Here is a 17,266-nt window from a genome sequence, read left to right as displayed (position 1 = left end):
TTGTAGCTCAGATACTTCATCTGTTACATGGTGCTGCTGTTAATGCCAGCCTCACGGGTTATTGTGCAGTTCAAATGAGGTAAGTATATGAAACTGTTGGGTAAACTACAAAGCATCATAGAGGTGTTGGTAATGAGAGTCAGTGGGCTCATAGTTCTATTACATTGAAATCTAGTAGGGTTCCACGTTGTTTTTTGTTGTATTTGTAACTTTTATTCAAAATTATTGCTATACTTAAATTATGCTTGTGCTCATTTAGGACATAATGAAGGTACTCTGGCAATGAAAGAAGGTGAAGTTCTATACATTATTGAGGAGGACAAGGGTGATGGATGGACAAGAGCTCGGAGACAGAATGGTGAAGAAGGCTACGTTCCCACATCATACATAGATGTAACTCTAGAGAAAAACAGTAAAGGTGCAGTAACTTACATCTAAACTAACCCGGCAGCTTTGTAACATGTATGACATAGGAACGATAACAAAATGAAAACACAGTCAATGGGTGGGAAAACATAAGAAAGCTGAAAGGGCATCCAAGATTTATTGTTCACTGTGTGAGCTGAGTGTAGGCTCGATCTTAGAGATGTGACTATTACAAGAAACTGTTCTCGTGACGCTTTACCATTTGAGTGATGTTGGTGTGAAGCTTAATTGATGCCTTTTGCTTTATGTCCTGCTTAAGTCTGTGTGAAGGATTTGTGTTTTTCTGCCTTATAAATCATAAAATTTAATCTACTGGGCAGGAATCCATCCTGTAGAGGGGTAGGGATAGAAAGCTCCCTACCCCTCTACACTTTGCTTCAGGAAACACAGTGACTGTAGTGAACTCAAGTAAAACTGCTCTGAAATGCTTGCTATAAAAAGCTGATGCCCAAAAGAGGGGTTTGGTCTAGGGGTTTGAAATTGTACCTACAGTTTCTAGGAAAAATGTAATAATAGTTGGCTAATTGGATAAAATACGAATGTAATCATTTTCATTTTTGTCCTTATTCTCGACTTCAGTTTCCTAAAGGAAGAAAACAGGCACCTAACACATAATCTGTTTTAGTAGTAGGCTAATCAAGAGACGTGCAAAATAAACGGGCCTGGTCTTGCTCTTTAAATGAATAAAATGGCTTTCTTTTAAGACCCAAGGATATTTTCAGGTTTTCTAGTAATTTTCAATAATGTGCAAGCTTTCTTCTAAATTAATGCTTGTATTTTTCATCTTTAAATGTCTTTTGAGAAATACCACTTTAGTGATGCTAGCATTTAGCAATTATACATAGGAAAGTGGATTCTAAATAAACTAAGAGGAAATCTTGCATGGAGGAGAAGTACTGGCAAATTTTGCTTGAAAGAAAAAATGACTTTTTTCACTAACTGGGTTGGAGGAATATATCTCTGTCATCACTGAAGGCATTTCCTCATTTTAGCTGAATCGTCAATTATTAGGAGTTTTTTTTCCAATTTTAATAAGCATTTGTTGGAAACACTGTATAATCAAGACATGTGCAGTGCTAGTTGTGTAGGGGAGTAAAGTGAGGAAGCAATTAAGAGACTGGTCCTTAATTTTGCTCATGTTCCAACATGTTTTGGTGTTTTTAATAGCTGACTATAAAATGATTTTAGAGACATTTGGGATGGACACTTTAAACTGAACACTCCTTTTGGTCTTACTAAAGGTCTTCAGTAATTGTTCTTTTCTTTTTCCTCCTGGACTGCAGGTTCCTGAAGAGGGTTTCTGAGGAAATGGGCAAGATGTTGAAGGAGGTTACATGCAGCTGCTTTTGGGGGGAGGGTATTAGAGTTGTCAGGCTCAGAGAGAGTGAGAGAAGCAAGTTGCATGAGTGCATGCAGACATGATTATTTTTTTACTAACTTCATTAGCATTTCCGTACATTGTTTTAAAAAATCATTGTAATACCAACCCTTAAACTTGTCAATTACAGTTATTCACATAAAGGAAAAAAGCCAACAATGGCTAACCTTTGTTTTTTCCATTTATTTTACTGATATCCAAATCAGAAAGAATGCAGAGCTGTCCTTAAGTTTGTCATATCTGACTGTCCCAACAGGACTGTCCATTGCAGCTCTTTTAATTGGCTTTTAGACCCATTGTCTGTTAGAATCCTTGCCATTTTTGACTGTTCCAAGAGGACTGTCCATCGCAGCTCTGTTTAATTGGCTTTTAGACCCATTGTCTGTTAGAATCCTTGCCATTTGTCAGTGTCTGCCTGCGTCACCTCTGTGCTTGCTTAACATCCTGTTGCATGTCTAGAGTGATCGGGTTTAGATTTTTCAGGCATGTCTCTATAATCCCTTGTTCTTGTCAAAGCCTTTGTTTTGTTTTACATTTGTAGTGCAAATCACTTTGTCAAACATCTCCAGCACTAATGTTTCCATCCTACTATTTGTGTACGCTGCTATAACTTCCCCACTGCAAAACATTCCAGTTTTGGCATTATGAAGAAGCAGTTTGTGAACCTGAAGTATTTATGATCAGAAGAAAAAACATCTCTGCTCTAGCCTACAGCCCAGTTGAAAGAACTCTTTGAAACATGATACATCTTCAGCACCTCAGTCTGGGAAGATCTATAGTCAGCACTGAAATCCTGGCATAATAAACACAGAAGATACTCACCACCTCAAGACAAAGGACTGTTGTCAGAAGTCAGCTGCTTCCATTCAAACGCTGCCTTAAACTAGAGTGCCTAAATCTGCTGATTGCCAACACTACCACTACAGTATCCCACAAAGGGCTTTATGTGTCAGCTCAGTGCGACCTCCATTAACTCGGCAGTGCTGCTATAGCTGCCGATACAACCTCGGTAGGTGGCTTTTAGAGCTCTACCATGTTTGTTGGTGCATCTTCAAATTTACGCATCAAACTAAAGACATGTCCGAGTCCATTTTACTTAGTGTTTTTATGAGAAGTTTTATGGACCTCCCTCCCATTGTCTTCTGATTTGGGGTTACTGTTTTCTCACTTAATTATTACAATGATAGTCTGTTTCCAAGTGATGATTTTATTTGAACCACATACAATTTAGTGAAACTTTGTAATGATCTATGTGCACTTTTCCTTGTAAAATGGGAGTTTCTGTATGTTTATACTTGTAAATATAATTGTCATCAGTGCCCCTACGCTCATGTTGCTCATGTTGTCCTCCCTCGCATTTGTGATTCTGTTAATGACTTGTATCTTAACTAATTTCTTAGTGACATTTAATGGGGAGGTGGGTGGGGGTGGGGGGATATTTGTAACATGGAAGCTTCATTAATTTGGTTCTTTACTGTTTTGAAGGAAGAAAGAACGTGAAATGGTCTGTGTATTGTTGGATTTCAAGCGATATTTTAGAAACTGTGTGACTGCTTTAATAATTTTTCCCAGTGTTATTTGAATCGTACTACCAGTTATACTAAAGTTGAATGACAATTGTGTGAAAGTCGATGCCTTCGTAAGATCAAGTACTCCCATTACACAGCTGACATGATAGTGTATTACCTTTAAGGCTAGTAAACTATGAAGTTTTAGATTTTAAATCTCGTTACAGGGTTATTTATATAAAGTGACATTATTCAGTACTGACAGACTACATAAAGTAGTTTTCAGATCCAGTGCTATTTTTATTTTAAAGGTTAGCAATGAAGAGGAAACCTGAGCTGGCTGTGTTTGTCTTCTGTACAAAGCCTGAGGTGCTTGTGCTTTTTGGCAACAGCCACAGAGGGCAAAGTTTAAGGCTTTCTTGTGAGGACTAACTGTTCTTTTCAAGCTACTGTTTGTTTTTCTTAAAGCAGGATTTGCTTCCGTAGGAGGCAAGTTCCCTCACGTGGAATAGTGCAACCTGTGTATGGGTTATTACAATAGGAAAGACATTTGTACTTGCACAGTTTAAATCATTCTTAAATTTGAATATGTGAATTGTCCAAAAGAAGTCTTTAATTTTTTCAGTAATTTTTACTCTTTTTGTGCACATGTTGATTTCTTAATGTAAATGCTTTGTTTAAGATAGTGTTCTCTGTTGAGAATATTTTCATGGAATAAAATAATCTTTTCATGGTCAGTTAAGGTGTATAGTATTATCTCTTACTGCTGTGTGAACTAAAGAGATATAATGGTTTTGTTCTTGAATATGCTAAGTTCCAGGTAATACAAAGTAGATGACCAGGTTCCACAAGTGGAAGCATCTGTGTTGGGCAACAATTTTTGTAAAGCAGTTTTGAAAATTTTATTCTAGTTTTAGTTTCTCTCAAGCTTTCTTAAAGGGAAAAAAAGTTAACTTTCTTTACAGTGAATTTAAGTTAAGGTAATAATTTGTATATTTTAATCTTTGTTCTACAGTAGCTATGTTACACAGGCTTTGCTTTTACACCATCTTAGCCTCTGCATCCATAGGAACTTTCCCTATACTACATAGATTGATCTAGTCAGCATTTCCCGTGCTTCTGCTTGAGTTCCTGATCGGTCAGAGAGAGCACCTGTGTCTTCATCGCATTTCAAAACATGGAAAGAGAATATTTGCCACAATTAGTGTCACATCAGTGATTTTAGGAAGTCTTAGTTTCAGAAGATTAACCTTTTTAAAAGAGCAAATCTGAAACTATGACTAGTAACTTCTAGAAACCCTAAAAGGGGGTAAAACTCAGGGTTTTATTCTGAACAATGAAAGGTTGCAACTGTTGAGATGAAAATTTAGAGATCCACGCCAAGCTTGGAAGTAGGGACACACAAAACAAAACAGCAGGAAAACAGTGTCAACCAAAAAACTCAACAATGAAAAGGACTTTCACTGTCTGAACCAAGATCAGGGAAGTCAAATCATACTTGGTAGAAAAAGATAACATCCTCATAACAGTATTAAGGAAACAGTAAAAGGAAAAGGATCTTCAGACTTGTTGAAAAGAATAGGTTTTCTTTGTGAAGAAGGTATTAGTGCAGGTGAAGAAAATACTAAAAAAACCCACCAAGCCTATTTCAATGAGCTCATATACCTGGGATCAAATATATTCCTGAGTATAGTCACTGTCTGTAATCTAAGAAACTATGGAAAATATAAGAGATGCCAAAAGATAGGGGGATGGGAAAATACACATTTAAAAAAAAATTTGTTTTATGGTAATATGGTTGATTTACAATGTTGCATTAATTTCTGCTGTACAGCACAGTGATTCAGTTATACATATATATATACATTCTTTTAAAAATTCTTTTCCATTATGGTTTATCACAGGATATTGAATATAGTTCCCTGTGCTATGCAGTAGGACCCTGTTGTTTATCCATTCTGTAAGTTTGCATCTGCTAATCCCAAACTCCCAGTCCATCCTTCCTTCACCTCCCTCTTCCTTTGGCAACACAAGTCTGTTCTCTGTGTCTCTGAGTCTGTTTCATAGATAAGTTCATTTGTGTCATATTTTAGATTCCACATGTAAGTGATATATGGTATTTGTCTTTCTCTTTCTGACTTCACTTAGTATGATAATCTCTAGGTCCATCCATGTTGCTGCAAATGGCATTATTTCAGTTTTTTATGACTGGGTATTATTCCATTTGTATAGACGTACATCTTCTTTATTCCTCTGTCGATGGACATTTAGGTTGCTTCCATGTCTTGGCTGTTGTGAATAGTGCTGCTATGAACATAGGGTTGCATGTATCTTTTTGAATTATAGTTTTATCTGGATATATGCCCAGAAGTGAGATTGCTGGATCATATGGCAACTCTATTTTTAGTTTGTTGAGGGACTGCCATACTATTCTCCATAGTGGCTGCATCAATTTACGTTCCCACCAACAACGTAGGAGGGTTCCCTTTTCTCCACACCCTCTCCAGCATTTGTTATTTGTAGATTTTTAAAAAAAAATTATGGCTGTTTTGATGGGTGTGAGGTGGTACCTCATTGTAGTTTTGATTTGCATTTAATAATTAGTGATGCTGAGCATCTTTTCATGTGCCTGTTGGCCACCTGTACGTCTTTGGAGAAATGTCTATTTAGGCCTTCTGCCCATTGGAAAATATAGATTTTGAAGAGTAAGTTCTGGGAAGTTTGACAACTCTTAAAAGTGCTAGATAATTTTGTCAGCATTTAAGAGAAAATGTAATGGGCAACTGACCTAGGTCCTAAGAATAAGTCATGTCTAGTTAGGCTCATTCCTTTCTTTAGATACAAATGGGAAATTCTACAGACGTAATTGTCCTGATTTCAGCACAATTTCAGTAATTGACAAGATTTCATACTCATTTTTATAAGATTGTGAGAGCATTGTTGTAGAGAGTAGGAGCTTGCAACAAGCTGATTTGGTAGACCCGAAATGTCACCTCTGAGGAGAACTTCTTGTAGAAAACATATGTATATTATGAACCATTGTAAAATAAACATAAATCTGTCAACTCAAGAAATAGAAAATTATCCTCTCCATCTCCTTCAAAGATAACCATTATCCTGAGTTTCATGGTTATTGTTTTTTCTTCATTTTTATCACATGTATATTTTTTTCTAAACCTGATGAGCTTTCCATGTTTTTGAGCTCTGTAAAGATGGTTTTATACTCTGTTATGAGCAGGGCTCATATTCAGCCAGTGCACACTGATATAGCCACAGTTAATGCTGTAGAAATATTTCCTTACTGGTGGGTAAAAAATAATTCTGAAAAGTAGTAAAACTGTAGTTAATCGTATAAGTTTCACTACATGTGGTTTATCTCAGAAATAACACATGACACTGATGCATTTCTGGTTTGAGCACTGGGGACAAAGTCGAAGGGCTTACTGTAGATATACTATTATTTCAGGTGTTGGGGAATCTTCTTGGTTTCATAAACCCTTGGTTTCGTAAGCCCTTTGTAAGCCCTGGACAACTAAGCTGAGGCAGACCTCCTCTGTTCCTCCTCCAAAGAAATGCCTCATCTTGCTCAAGGGGAGGAGACACATCGAAGCTCTGGTAGCAGCTGGGGAGACTGGAAGGGAGTGTGGGTAGACACTGGTGTTTGGGGACATAGCCCCTTGTGGTGCAGTAATGGCCCTTTAGATTTTTTTTTTTTTAACATTTTGTTTTATTTGGCAACTTATTTTGTGGTGGAGGGTAGCCTGCCTTGTTCATTGAAGAGGTATGAGGAGAGGGAAACTACCAGCCTTTGTTTAATACCCAGAAGGATATGCTAAGTGAGAGCACAACTGCTGCTCCCCTGGCTGGTCTCAGACAGGAGTATCACAGTGTCCACTCTCTTAACCTCTAAAAGTTCAACTTTACTCTCACTTGCCTGGGCAGACCAAACTGCTTGGTCTCAGGGCCTGCAGAAGCCCCAGTAGACTGGCTCAGTTTATTTTTATTCTCCCCGCTTTCTCCTTCTGCCTTTGTCCTAAATCATGACTGGCACCAACCAGCCATTGCTTATTTCTTAGTCGGCCAATGTGGGGGACACAGTCTTGGGTGTGGAATGAGACAGACATAAAACACAAGCTCCCGGTTCTGGCAACCAGGATCATCAGTCCACACCCAACTTGCTCCCTCTTCCTCACATTCTCTACTCTCTTTCCTCTAGCGGGGTGCTCCTGCCACTGTCTCTTGGCATACAGCCTGCATCCAGATGGTACTGTTCTGTCCAATGAGATGAGATGAGGATCAGCTGCATGTCCTCTCTCTCCAGGTGCCAGACAACACATTAGTAAGTTAATAACTAGCAACTGAAAGGGGGAAGTCATTGGAAGAGTTTGCAGCCCTGTGTTAAATCATGGAGGCATTGTTCAGCTGATGGCAGCCATGTAGAGCAAAAAATTATACCAGCTCAACTATTTAATCAAATTATTTGGAAGTTATTAGTGATTGATGAATTGTGCCACTTTCATCACTTGATAAACAGTGTTATGTAGTTTAAAGAATAAAGGGGATTATTTTACTTGTTGATTTGCACATTGATTTGTACATTAATTCATGATTTATGTATTATTAATATCCCACTTGTTAAATATTTTGCATATTGCATGGTATCTTCTGAGTTGCTTTTTTCACTCAACAGTATTCTAAGATTTATCCATGTTTACGCATAGTTCATTTTACTGTGTATAGTATTCCATTATATACATATACAGAATTTATGCATTCTCCTGTTGGGCATTTGGGCTATTTCCTGAATTTTGCTAGTATGAACAATGCTCTTATGCACATCCATGTTCATGTTTACTGATACAAGAGTTTCTCTAAGATCTATACCTAGGAGAGGAATTGCTGAGTTATGGGATATATTTATCTTAAATTTAAAACGGTAATGCCGCATTTTCCCCTTAAAGTGAGTATAACATTTTTACATAACTACAAGTTGTGTATAAGGGTTATTTATTCTCCATATCCTGACCAACAATTTAGGAGTAAGACTTTAAAATTTTATTTTCTTTTTTTTTTTTACAGTTCAATGGATGTAAAATAGCATTTCATTATAATCTTAATTTGCTTTTTCCTGACTATTGATGAAGTTGAACATCTTGTCATATTTACCATTTGTGTTTCCTCTTCTGTGAAAAGCCTGTTTATATCTTTTGCCCATTTTATTCTTTGGTTGGTGTCTTTCCGTATATATTCATGGGAGTTCTTTATGTATTAAAGATGCTAATAGTATTAGTTATCTCTTGCTGTGTAACATAGCTGGTGACTCTGGCTCAGAGTTTCTCAGGAGGTTGCGGTCAAGGTGTTGGCAGGGATTGCAATCATCTCAAAGCTTTGACTCAGACTGGAGAGTCCACTTCCAGGATCATTCACATGATTGTTGGCAGGCCCTGTGGACCTCTTCATAGGGATGTTCACAATGTGGCATCTTGCTTCCTTCAGTGAGTGATCCAAGAGAGAAAAACTCAGGGTGGAATCTGCAGTCTTTTATGACCTAATCTCAGATGTGAATACCATTACTTCTATGTACTTGGTGATGCAAACCAACCCTGGTATACAACACAAGGATGTCAACATCAGGTGGCAGGGAACATCTGGGGCCATCTTGGAGGCTGCCTACCATACTAATACTTTGTTATTTTTATGTGTTGCTGATACCATCTTTCAGTTCTTTCAATTTATCTATGATATCTTTTGATGAATAGAAGTTCATTTTAATGTAGATTGATCAATCTTTCATATTTAATGCTTTCCTATCTAGTTTAAGAAATTCTTCATTCAAAGTAAAAAAGATATTCTGTATTTTTTTCTAAAAGTGTTACGGTTTTGCCTTTCACATGTGGGATCTTAATTCATCTAGATTTTATTTCGGTGTATGATATAAAGTAAGGAACATCCCCGCCCCCCGCCTTCATTTGCTTAACCAGTTCAAGAATTATTTATTTTAAAAAATCATCCTTTCCTCCACTGATGGGCAATGTTACTCCTGTCATATGTCAAATTTCTAATGATAGTTTCTTGATTACTGTAACTTAATCATGAGCTTTTATATTTGGTAGAACAGATTCCCCCTTCCCCCCGTCTTATTTCCCCAGGATGGTCTTGACTTCCTTGCCATTAAAGTTTTAGGAAAAGCTTATCAAGTTAGCTTGAAAAGTCGTATTGAATTTTGAGTGGGATTGCATTGAGCACTCAAATGCATTGAGTGCATTGAGCTTATAGATCGTTTTAAGAACTAACATCTTTTAATACTGAATATTCTAGTTTATGAGCATGGTTCCTTCGTTTACTACTTTTCAGTGGTTTTCAGATTTTTTACAATAAAGTTAAAAAAATTTTTCACCAAGTTCATATTTTGTTACAAATATGCCTAGGTATCACATATTTTTTAAAACATTTTAATGTGTTATTATAAAATATTCAGAAAATGTATAAAACATAAATGTACAGCTTAAGTTATTAGAAAGTCAATAACTTTTGAGTCAGGCAATAAAGCATTACCAGCACCTCAGAAACCCACCACATCCCTCTCACAAATTATACCCTGTTCCCTCTCTCATAATTATCCTGACCTTTTTAAAAGAATTTTCAATTTCTATGTATTTTTATGCTTTATGTCTCTTGTAAATAGTATAAGATTTAAAAAAAATTATTTTATTTTTGGCTGTGTTGGGTCGTCGTTGCTGCACGGGGGCTTTCTCTAGTTGCGGTGAGCGGGGGCTACTCTTCGTTGTGGTGTGCGTGCTTCTCATTGCAGTGGCTTCTCTTTGTTGTGGAGCGCAGGCTCTAGGCACACGGGCTTCAGTAGTTGTGGTTCGTGGGCTCAGTAGTTGTGGTTCGTGGGCTCAGTAGTTGTAGCTCGTGGGCTGTGGAGCGCAGGCTCAGTAGTTGTGGCACACAGGCTGTATTGCTCCGTGGCATGTGGGATCTTCCCGGACCAGGCCTCGAACCCATGTCCCCTGCATTGGCAGGTGGATTCTGAACCACTGCACCACCAGGGAAGTCCAGGTGGTTTTGTTTTAAATTTAGTTGGTCATCTCTGACTTTTAACTGGAGGGTTCAGTCTGTTTACATTTATAATGACTGTGGATGAGTTCGGACTTATTTCTGCCATCTTTGTGCTGCTATTCATTTCACTTTTCGATGTCTCATATTTTTTGTTTGTATTCTCCATTTTTTTCCTCTACTAGTTTGAAACTTTGTAATTTCTGTTCTTGTAGTATTTAACCTTGATATTTTGCATACTTACTTAAAGCTAATCAGTATCTTAATCCTTCTACTGACTAAAAGAATAACACTTTATCAGAACTCTGGTAACTGATCACCCCACTCCTGGTTTGTGCTACTGTTTTGATTGACTTTTTAACATCACATAGTAGATACTATTTTTAGTGTTTGTCTGGATACACCTCTAAGTTTAGCAGTTTCTCTGCTCACCAATCCTTCTTAAATCTCAGACCTTTCTTCTGGATGAATTCCTTCCTCCCCACCTCCCTTTCCTTCTTGAGCTCTACTGAGATGCATTGGGTCCTTCTATTTCAAATCATGTAACTCTTTTAATCTTTCTCTTCTGTTTTTCCTGTTCTTATCTCTGCTGTATTCTGGGCATGGTCTTCAGATATGTCTATGTGTTCATTTAAAGCTTCAGTTGGATCTAATCTTCTGTTTATTATTAGCATCCATTGGATTTTTGATTTCATTATTATACATTTCTAAAGCGTATATTTAGTTTCTCTTAAACTCTGATCATTTTTAATACTCATTTCCTGTTTGAGTTCATGTTTTCTTTATACACATCCATATATGAGTGCTTTGCATTCAAAATATGGTAATTCCAGCATCTGAAGGTGTTGGGGTTCTAAATCTTTTTTTCCCCAGCATTTTATTTTTCATGGCACTGCTTCTGCTTGTGTGGGTTTTTTTAATTTTTTTTTTTTTTTTTTTGTGGTACGCGGGCCTCTCACTGCTGTGGCCTCTCCCGCCGCGGAGCACAGGCTCCGGACGCGCAGGCCCAGCGGCCATGGCTCACGGGCCCAGCCGCTCCGCGGCACGTGGGATCTTCCCGGGCTGGGGCACGAACCCGTGTCCCCTGCATCGGCAGGCGGGCTCTCAACCACTGCGCCACCAGGGAAGCCCTAATTTTGCTTTTTTAAAAAAATAAATTTATTTATTTTTGGCTCTGTTGGGTCTTTGTTGCTGTGCGCGGGTTTTCTCTGCTTGTGGCGAGTGGGGGGGGGGGCTCCTCTCCGTTGCAGCGCGCGGGCTTCTCATTGCAGTGGCTTCTGTTGCACAGCACGGGCTCTAGGCGCACAGACTTCAGTAGTTGTGGCTCACGGGCTCTAGCGCACAGGCTCAGTAGTTGTGGCGCATGGGCTTAGTTGCTCCGCGGCATGTGGGATCTTCCCGGACCAGGGCTTGAACCTGTGTCCCCTGCATTGGTAGGCAGATTCTTAACCACTGAGCACCAGGAAGGCCCTGCTTATGTCTTTTATATATATATGTATATACACATATGTGTGTGTGTGTGTATATATATTATATATGTGTGTATGTGTATATGTATATGTTACCACTGTAAATCAATTTCTTGGTTTTGAGTTTTGTAAATTTTGTGAATTTTACTCCAGACCTATTTGAGAACAGGCTTGTAGTTACAAATCCTCACCAAAGACCATTATTTTTCTTCTTGTAGCTGTTCCCTGGGTAACCTCTCTTTGCTGGCAGATGGATTTCTTTTCCAGCCTATTAACAGGGACCCTTTAAGGATCCCTACTTAATGGAGGCATTTCATGTGCAGCTCCACTAAGACACTGTCTCCCTATCGCTGAGTTGATGTCAGTATTTGCCTCTAGGGCCACCCAGGTTTTTAAGTTCCTCTTACAGAATTGATTTAAATTTTTGCTGTTCCTTTTGATGGGTGAGGTGGGGAGGAGAGGATTTTTCCTTGGGGATTTCCAGTTCATTCTATCAAGCTTAATAGTGCATTAAAAGGTATGTTTTTGAAAATTTAGTTATAGTGAGAGGGTTTTCTAAGAGCATCTGAACCACCATATTGCCAGAAGTAGAAGTGTGCTTTGGATTTTTCAGGAAATAAAAAATGATGGCTTTTAAAAACTGGGAGAAGGGCTTCATGATTCTAGGCCCCATTAATGGAAATAGTCCAGGATTTGAAACTAATATTTCCATTTTATTAAATAGACCACAATGAGAGGCTTGTACTTAGTTCTGGCAGGCATATTCAAGATGACCAATAATAGGGTGATGGTTAAATTATAGTGTAACTTCTGGAACCAGTCATATTTTTTCAAAGGCTGTCAGTCATGGTGAAATTTTTGCAACTTATTTGAGAAAAGTGGGATATAATACTATTCTCTATGGTCCCCAAATTATTTAGAATAGAAAAAGCAAATTGATAAATGACAGTTGGTGGCAGAGTGATAGAAGTTTAATATTTTATATTTTAAAGTCTTGTATTCCAAATTTTCTACAATAGAAAAAAATTGGGGTGGATACTGATAAACTAGAAAGTATCCCCTTTGGGAAGTCAAAAAACCTAGAAAACAAATCTGGAAAACTCATACTTATCAGCTAGAGGAAAAGGTAATTATTTTGAAATATGTGAAATAATGTCATGAAATATACTAACATCTGGTGCTCACTTTGTACCAGGCGCTGTGCTGCACACGGGACTTGACTTGAGGAGGTTAACTTGACCAAAGTCCAACTGCTAGCAAGCACCACAGCTGTTGTTGGAACCTAGGTCTTCTGGAGCCAGCTCTACCTTGTATTCACCTCTGTCCCCTAAGCCAGAAACCTTAAAATTTCCATACCGCTCTCATTGATTTTGGTTTACTATCATCAATCAGGATGTAGTGGCACGGGAAGAGGGTGCCCCAGGAAGGTAGGAGGTAGAATTATTGTACTACAATGAATTGTTTAATATTAAAGAGACTGGATACAGCTGTTTCACAAAAAGATATATTTTCATATGACTATTTACATTTTTCATATTTAGTTAAAGAATATCATACAACTGATACCTTCTGAAATGTTTCATGCTTTTAAACTCTTCTATTTACACTTATCTGACATGGAATTATTAAAACTAAAATGGTCAAATACCTCGGTAATAGAAAGCAACCAGCCAATGTAGCTGGGTCTTCACTTAAATTTGTTGATCAGCATTAGCAATAGTTACCTTAATAAATTATCATTCATTTTAAAATCAGTAGTAATTTTAAACAATTCATAAATAAGTGTGCTCTGTGCAATTTACATGTTTAATATCCTGTGGATACTAAAAGCTTGTATATTGTCAGATTTGCACATTATTACTTTACTTTATCAAATGATAAGCTTTCTCAAAGAAGAAACTGGATAAGCTTGAAATTATATCCTAAGGTTCTCTGGAGAGTTAGTTATCAAAGCTCTGCCTGCTTTATAGGAGGAGGTTCCAATTTACGTGAGAGGGCAGTTAAAATCTGGTTGAATTTCTCATATCTCTCTGTCTGATTGACTTGTGCACCTTTGCTGCCCCATAGCAATCTCATTTGGAATTCAGTCTTGAAGAGTTCACTCATTTCTTCATCTGGTTGAAAACCTAGTAAAAACAAAACCAAAAAAACTTACTTCAGTTCTGCTTGAAACAGTGTTGAAAATAGACTGAAAACTTGCTTGTTTTAAAGTAGGAGCAAAATGAACATCTCTCAGAACTTTCAAAAAATGCCCCCAAGGAAAAAAAATATAGGATCTACTCTATATAAAGGTGGGCAGAGCCCCCCCTCCCCAGGACCTGAGCACCTTCAGAGAAAGAATAACAAGTAAACTCACTAAGACGTGAATAAAATTCGTGTGCACAAGCCACCATGGGCCGTAGTGCTGTGAGAAGGAGTGTTCAAAGTACCTTTTTTTTTTTTTAACAGCTTTATTGTTGTATAATTTACTTGTCATGATTCACCCATTTTAGCTGCGGTTTATACAGTTGCACAACCATCACCACCACTTTAGAACAATTCCATCAATCACCGTAGAAAATCCCCTAGTACCTCTTTGCAGTCAATCCCTGTACCTACCCCACACCACAGCCAACCACTAATCTGCTTTCCATCACTGTTGCTTTGCCTTTTGTAGAAATTTGATATAAATGGGATTATATAACATGGACTTTTTTTAATGTCAAGCTTCTTTCACTTTGGCTTCTTTCACTCAGCATGATGTTAAGATTATTCCATATTGTTGTAGTTATCAATAATTCATTCCTTTTTATTGCTGAGTAGTATTCAGTTATGTGGACATAACATACCACATATTGTTTACCAACTGATAAGACATTTGGATTGTTTCCAGTTTCTGGCTATTACAAATAATGTGAACATTTGTGATTAAGTCTTTGAGTGGACATTTGTTTTCATTTCTCTGGAAGTGGAATTACTGGGTCACATGGTAAATATATGTTTACTTTTAAAGAAACCATCAAACTCTTTTCCAAAATGACTTTACCATTTTATATTCTCATCAGTAACATGTGAAGAGTCCAGCTGTCAACTCTTGGTATTGTCATTCTAGATAGCTCGTGGTGGTATCTCACTGTGGTTTACATTTACATTTCCGTAATAACTAATGCTTTGAACATTTTTCCATGTAGTTTATTGTCACTGTATATCCACTCTGGTGTAGTGTCTATTCAAATCTTTTGTTGATTCAAATCTTGTTTCTCTTCTCCTTGAGTTGTAAGATTTCTTTAGATTCTAGATATAAGTCCTTTATCTGATGTATGTTTGCCAAATATTTTCTTCTAGTCTGTGGTGTGCCTTTTCACTTCCTTAATGGTGACTTTTAAAGAGCAAAATGTAAAATTTTGATTTATCAGTTTTCTTTTATGGTTCATGCTTTTTGTATCTTAAGAAATTTTGCCTAACCCAAGGACACAAGGAATTTCTCCTATGTTTTCTTATAGAAGCTTTACACTTTAGCTGTTACATTTTGAGTGTATGCTGTGACGTAAAGATTGAGATTCTTTTTTTGTATATGATAATCAGTAGTTCCAGCACCATTTGTTGAAAGATTACTTTATGCAGTGAATTACCTTGACACTGTTGTCAGAAAACAATCTACAGTCACATGTGTGGGCCTGTTTCTCAACTCTCTTTTCTCTTCTGTAAGAGAAGATCTGCTCTACTTATGGCCAAGGATGCTCAGTCAACTCTATTAGAGCAGGGGAAACCTCTAGCCAAAGCGTCATGCAGGCATATGTTTCTCATCCTTGATTACTGCTGGAGTAGTTGGCTCTGTCATTAAATATATTCTCATCATCTAGATCATAGTATCTTCGTGACGGAGAGGATTATAGAAGGCTTCTATTCCATTCATCCATGTGATGCCAAAATATCTTTGGCAGATAACCAGCCAGAGGCCAGATGACAACTTCCACTCATTCAGTTAATATGCTTTGAGCCCCTACCCTGGGCTGAGTGCTGGGATATGTTGGGGAGCAAATCTCTGCCCTTACTGGGCTCACAGTCACTTCTAGCAATGAGAACTTGCTATGAAAACCAGTAGCAGGATCAACTGAGAAATACCATCAGATGCCTTTAAGGTGATTTTCTGTAGAACAGCTTAGAGCATACTTTTCTCAAAATCCACCCTAATATTATTGGCTTAGGCAACATCTAATGTAATATACTTATTGGTTTTGTATAAGCAGGTATTCCAGTATCTGGTGAGTTGAATTACAGGCTTTTATGGTTTGAGTCCTACACTGCCAACCCTGAAGAACTTTCTGAGGAAAAGAAAAGAAACAGGTATGTAGTGCTTATACCTACAGCAGACACAGTGCAAATTGTTCAGTCCCAAATTCTGTTCTGAATTAACAACTTTGTTTCAGGTTGAAATAATAGGCCTCTTCTGCCCCATATAGTTCTTAACCTTGTGGATCAAACTGTGGGCCCTTGAAGACTGTTAAAAATTATACAGTGAGGGGCTTCCCTGGTGGCACAGTGGTTGAGAGTCCGCCTGCCGATGCAGGGGACATGGGTTCGTGCCCCAGCCCGGGAAGATCCCACGTGCCACGGAGCGGCTAGGCCCGTGAGCCATGGCCACTGAGCCTGCGCGTCCGGAGCCTGTGCTCCGCAACGGGAGAGGCCACAACAGTGAGAGGACCGCGTACCGCAAAAAAAAAAAAAATTATACAGTGAGGAAGAGAAAATAGTCACCCCTGATAACTGTGTTGGTAAAGCCCTTATTCTTGTACTTGCTTCCTAAATGGTCTTTTTGCCTGCAAGCTTCAGTCTTCCTGCCTTCCTCCACAAAGATGGCAGACTGAAAACAAATCTGACCATGTGATAACATCCTCCCATGTTTAAAACCCTTCACTGGCTCTTCCTCAGCCACAGTCCTACATGGAAGGCCTTCCCACCTGTATCCACCTTCTTCTTTAACCTAGCTGGCCACTCCTTAAGACACACTTTACACTAATACAAAGCCAAGTACTTGTGGTTCATACTTTTCTCCAAGCTCTCTCTGCCTTTGCTTATGTTGGACCCTCTGATGCCAAGAGCAGGGGAGCTCACTTGCCAGTGTGTCTGGGAAGAAATAGGAATACAGATAAGTCAGATAGAACCCCCAACTCCTCATGTTGGCCCATCACCTTTTCTAATAGTGATTATCAGAGGTACTAATGGTAAACAAGCTGACAAATTCTTTCTTGATCCTTTCTCTCCATTTATACCACTGGCACAAGAGAGAGAATACGTAAAAGCAAGGGAGAAGTAGGATCCCTAAGACAGGAACTAAGTAAGTAGTGATCAACCATACAGGAAATGGAATTCCCATGCCTTAATCTTTCCTACTTGGTCTCTTTCTTATTGAGAGCACCCATGCTTTTTCATTCCTTCATTCCAAT

At 38.2% G+C, this 17,266-nt stretch overlaps 2 protein-coding genes across 18 annotated transcripts in view; one reads left to right on the top strand and one right to left on the bottom strand.

The window, feature by feature from the left end:
• FNBP1L (formin binding protein 1 like) overlaps positions 1-17,266 on the top strand; it is a 143,208-nt gene that overhangs the window by 119,746 nt on the left and 6,196 nt on the right. For 2 of the 7 annotated variants that reach the window (XM_060302652.2, XM_060302656.2), the window contains one exon: positions 260-4,173. In XM_060302652.2, the coding sequence (XP_060158635.1) occupies positions 260-438 (179 nt within the window). In that variant the 3' untranslated portion in view covers positions 439-4,173. Of the gene's footprint in view, positions 1-259; positions 4,174-7,528; positions 7,652-13,035; positions 16,167-17,266 lie in introns of those variants that run through there. The other 5 variants (XR_009564680.2, XR_009564681.2, XM_060302654.2 and 2 more) reach the window with 5 other exon arrangements.
• BCAR3 (BCAR3 adaptor protein, NSP family member) overlaps positions 13,277-17,266 on the bottom strand; it is a 206,437-nt gene continuing 202,447 nt past the window's right edge. For 7 of the 11 annotated variants that reach the window (XM_060302637.2, XM_060302644.2, XM_060302641.2 and 4 more), the window contains one exon: positions 13,277-13,966. In XM_060302637.2, the coding sequence (XP_060158620.1) occupies positions 13,788-13,966 (179 nt within the window). In that variant the 3' untranslated portion in view covers positions 13,277-13,787. The remainder of the gene's footprint in view (positions 13,967-17,266) is intronic. The other 4 variants (XM_060302647.2, XM_060302649.2, XM_060302651.2 and 1 more) reach the window with 2 other exon arrangements.

Source organism: Globicephala melas, chromosome 1, assembly GCF_963455315.2.
Source record: "Globicephala melas chromosome 1, mGloMel1.2, whole genome shotgun sequence".
Lineage (NCBI taxonomy): Eukaryota > Metazoa > Chordata > Mammalia > Artiodactyla > Delphinidae > Globicephala > Globicephala melas.
The sequence above is the reverse complement of the archived record's forward strand: the minus strand, read 5'-3'. Positions and strand labels throughout refer to the sequence as shown.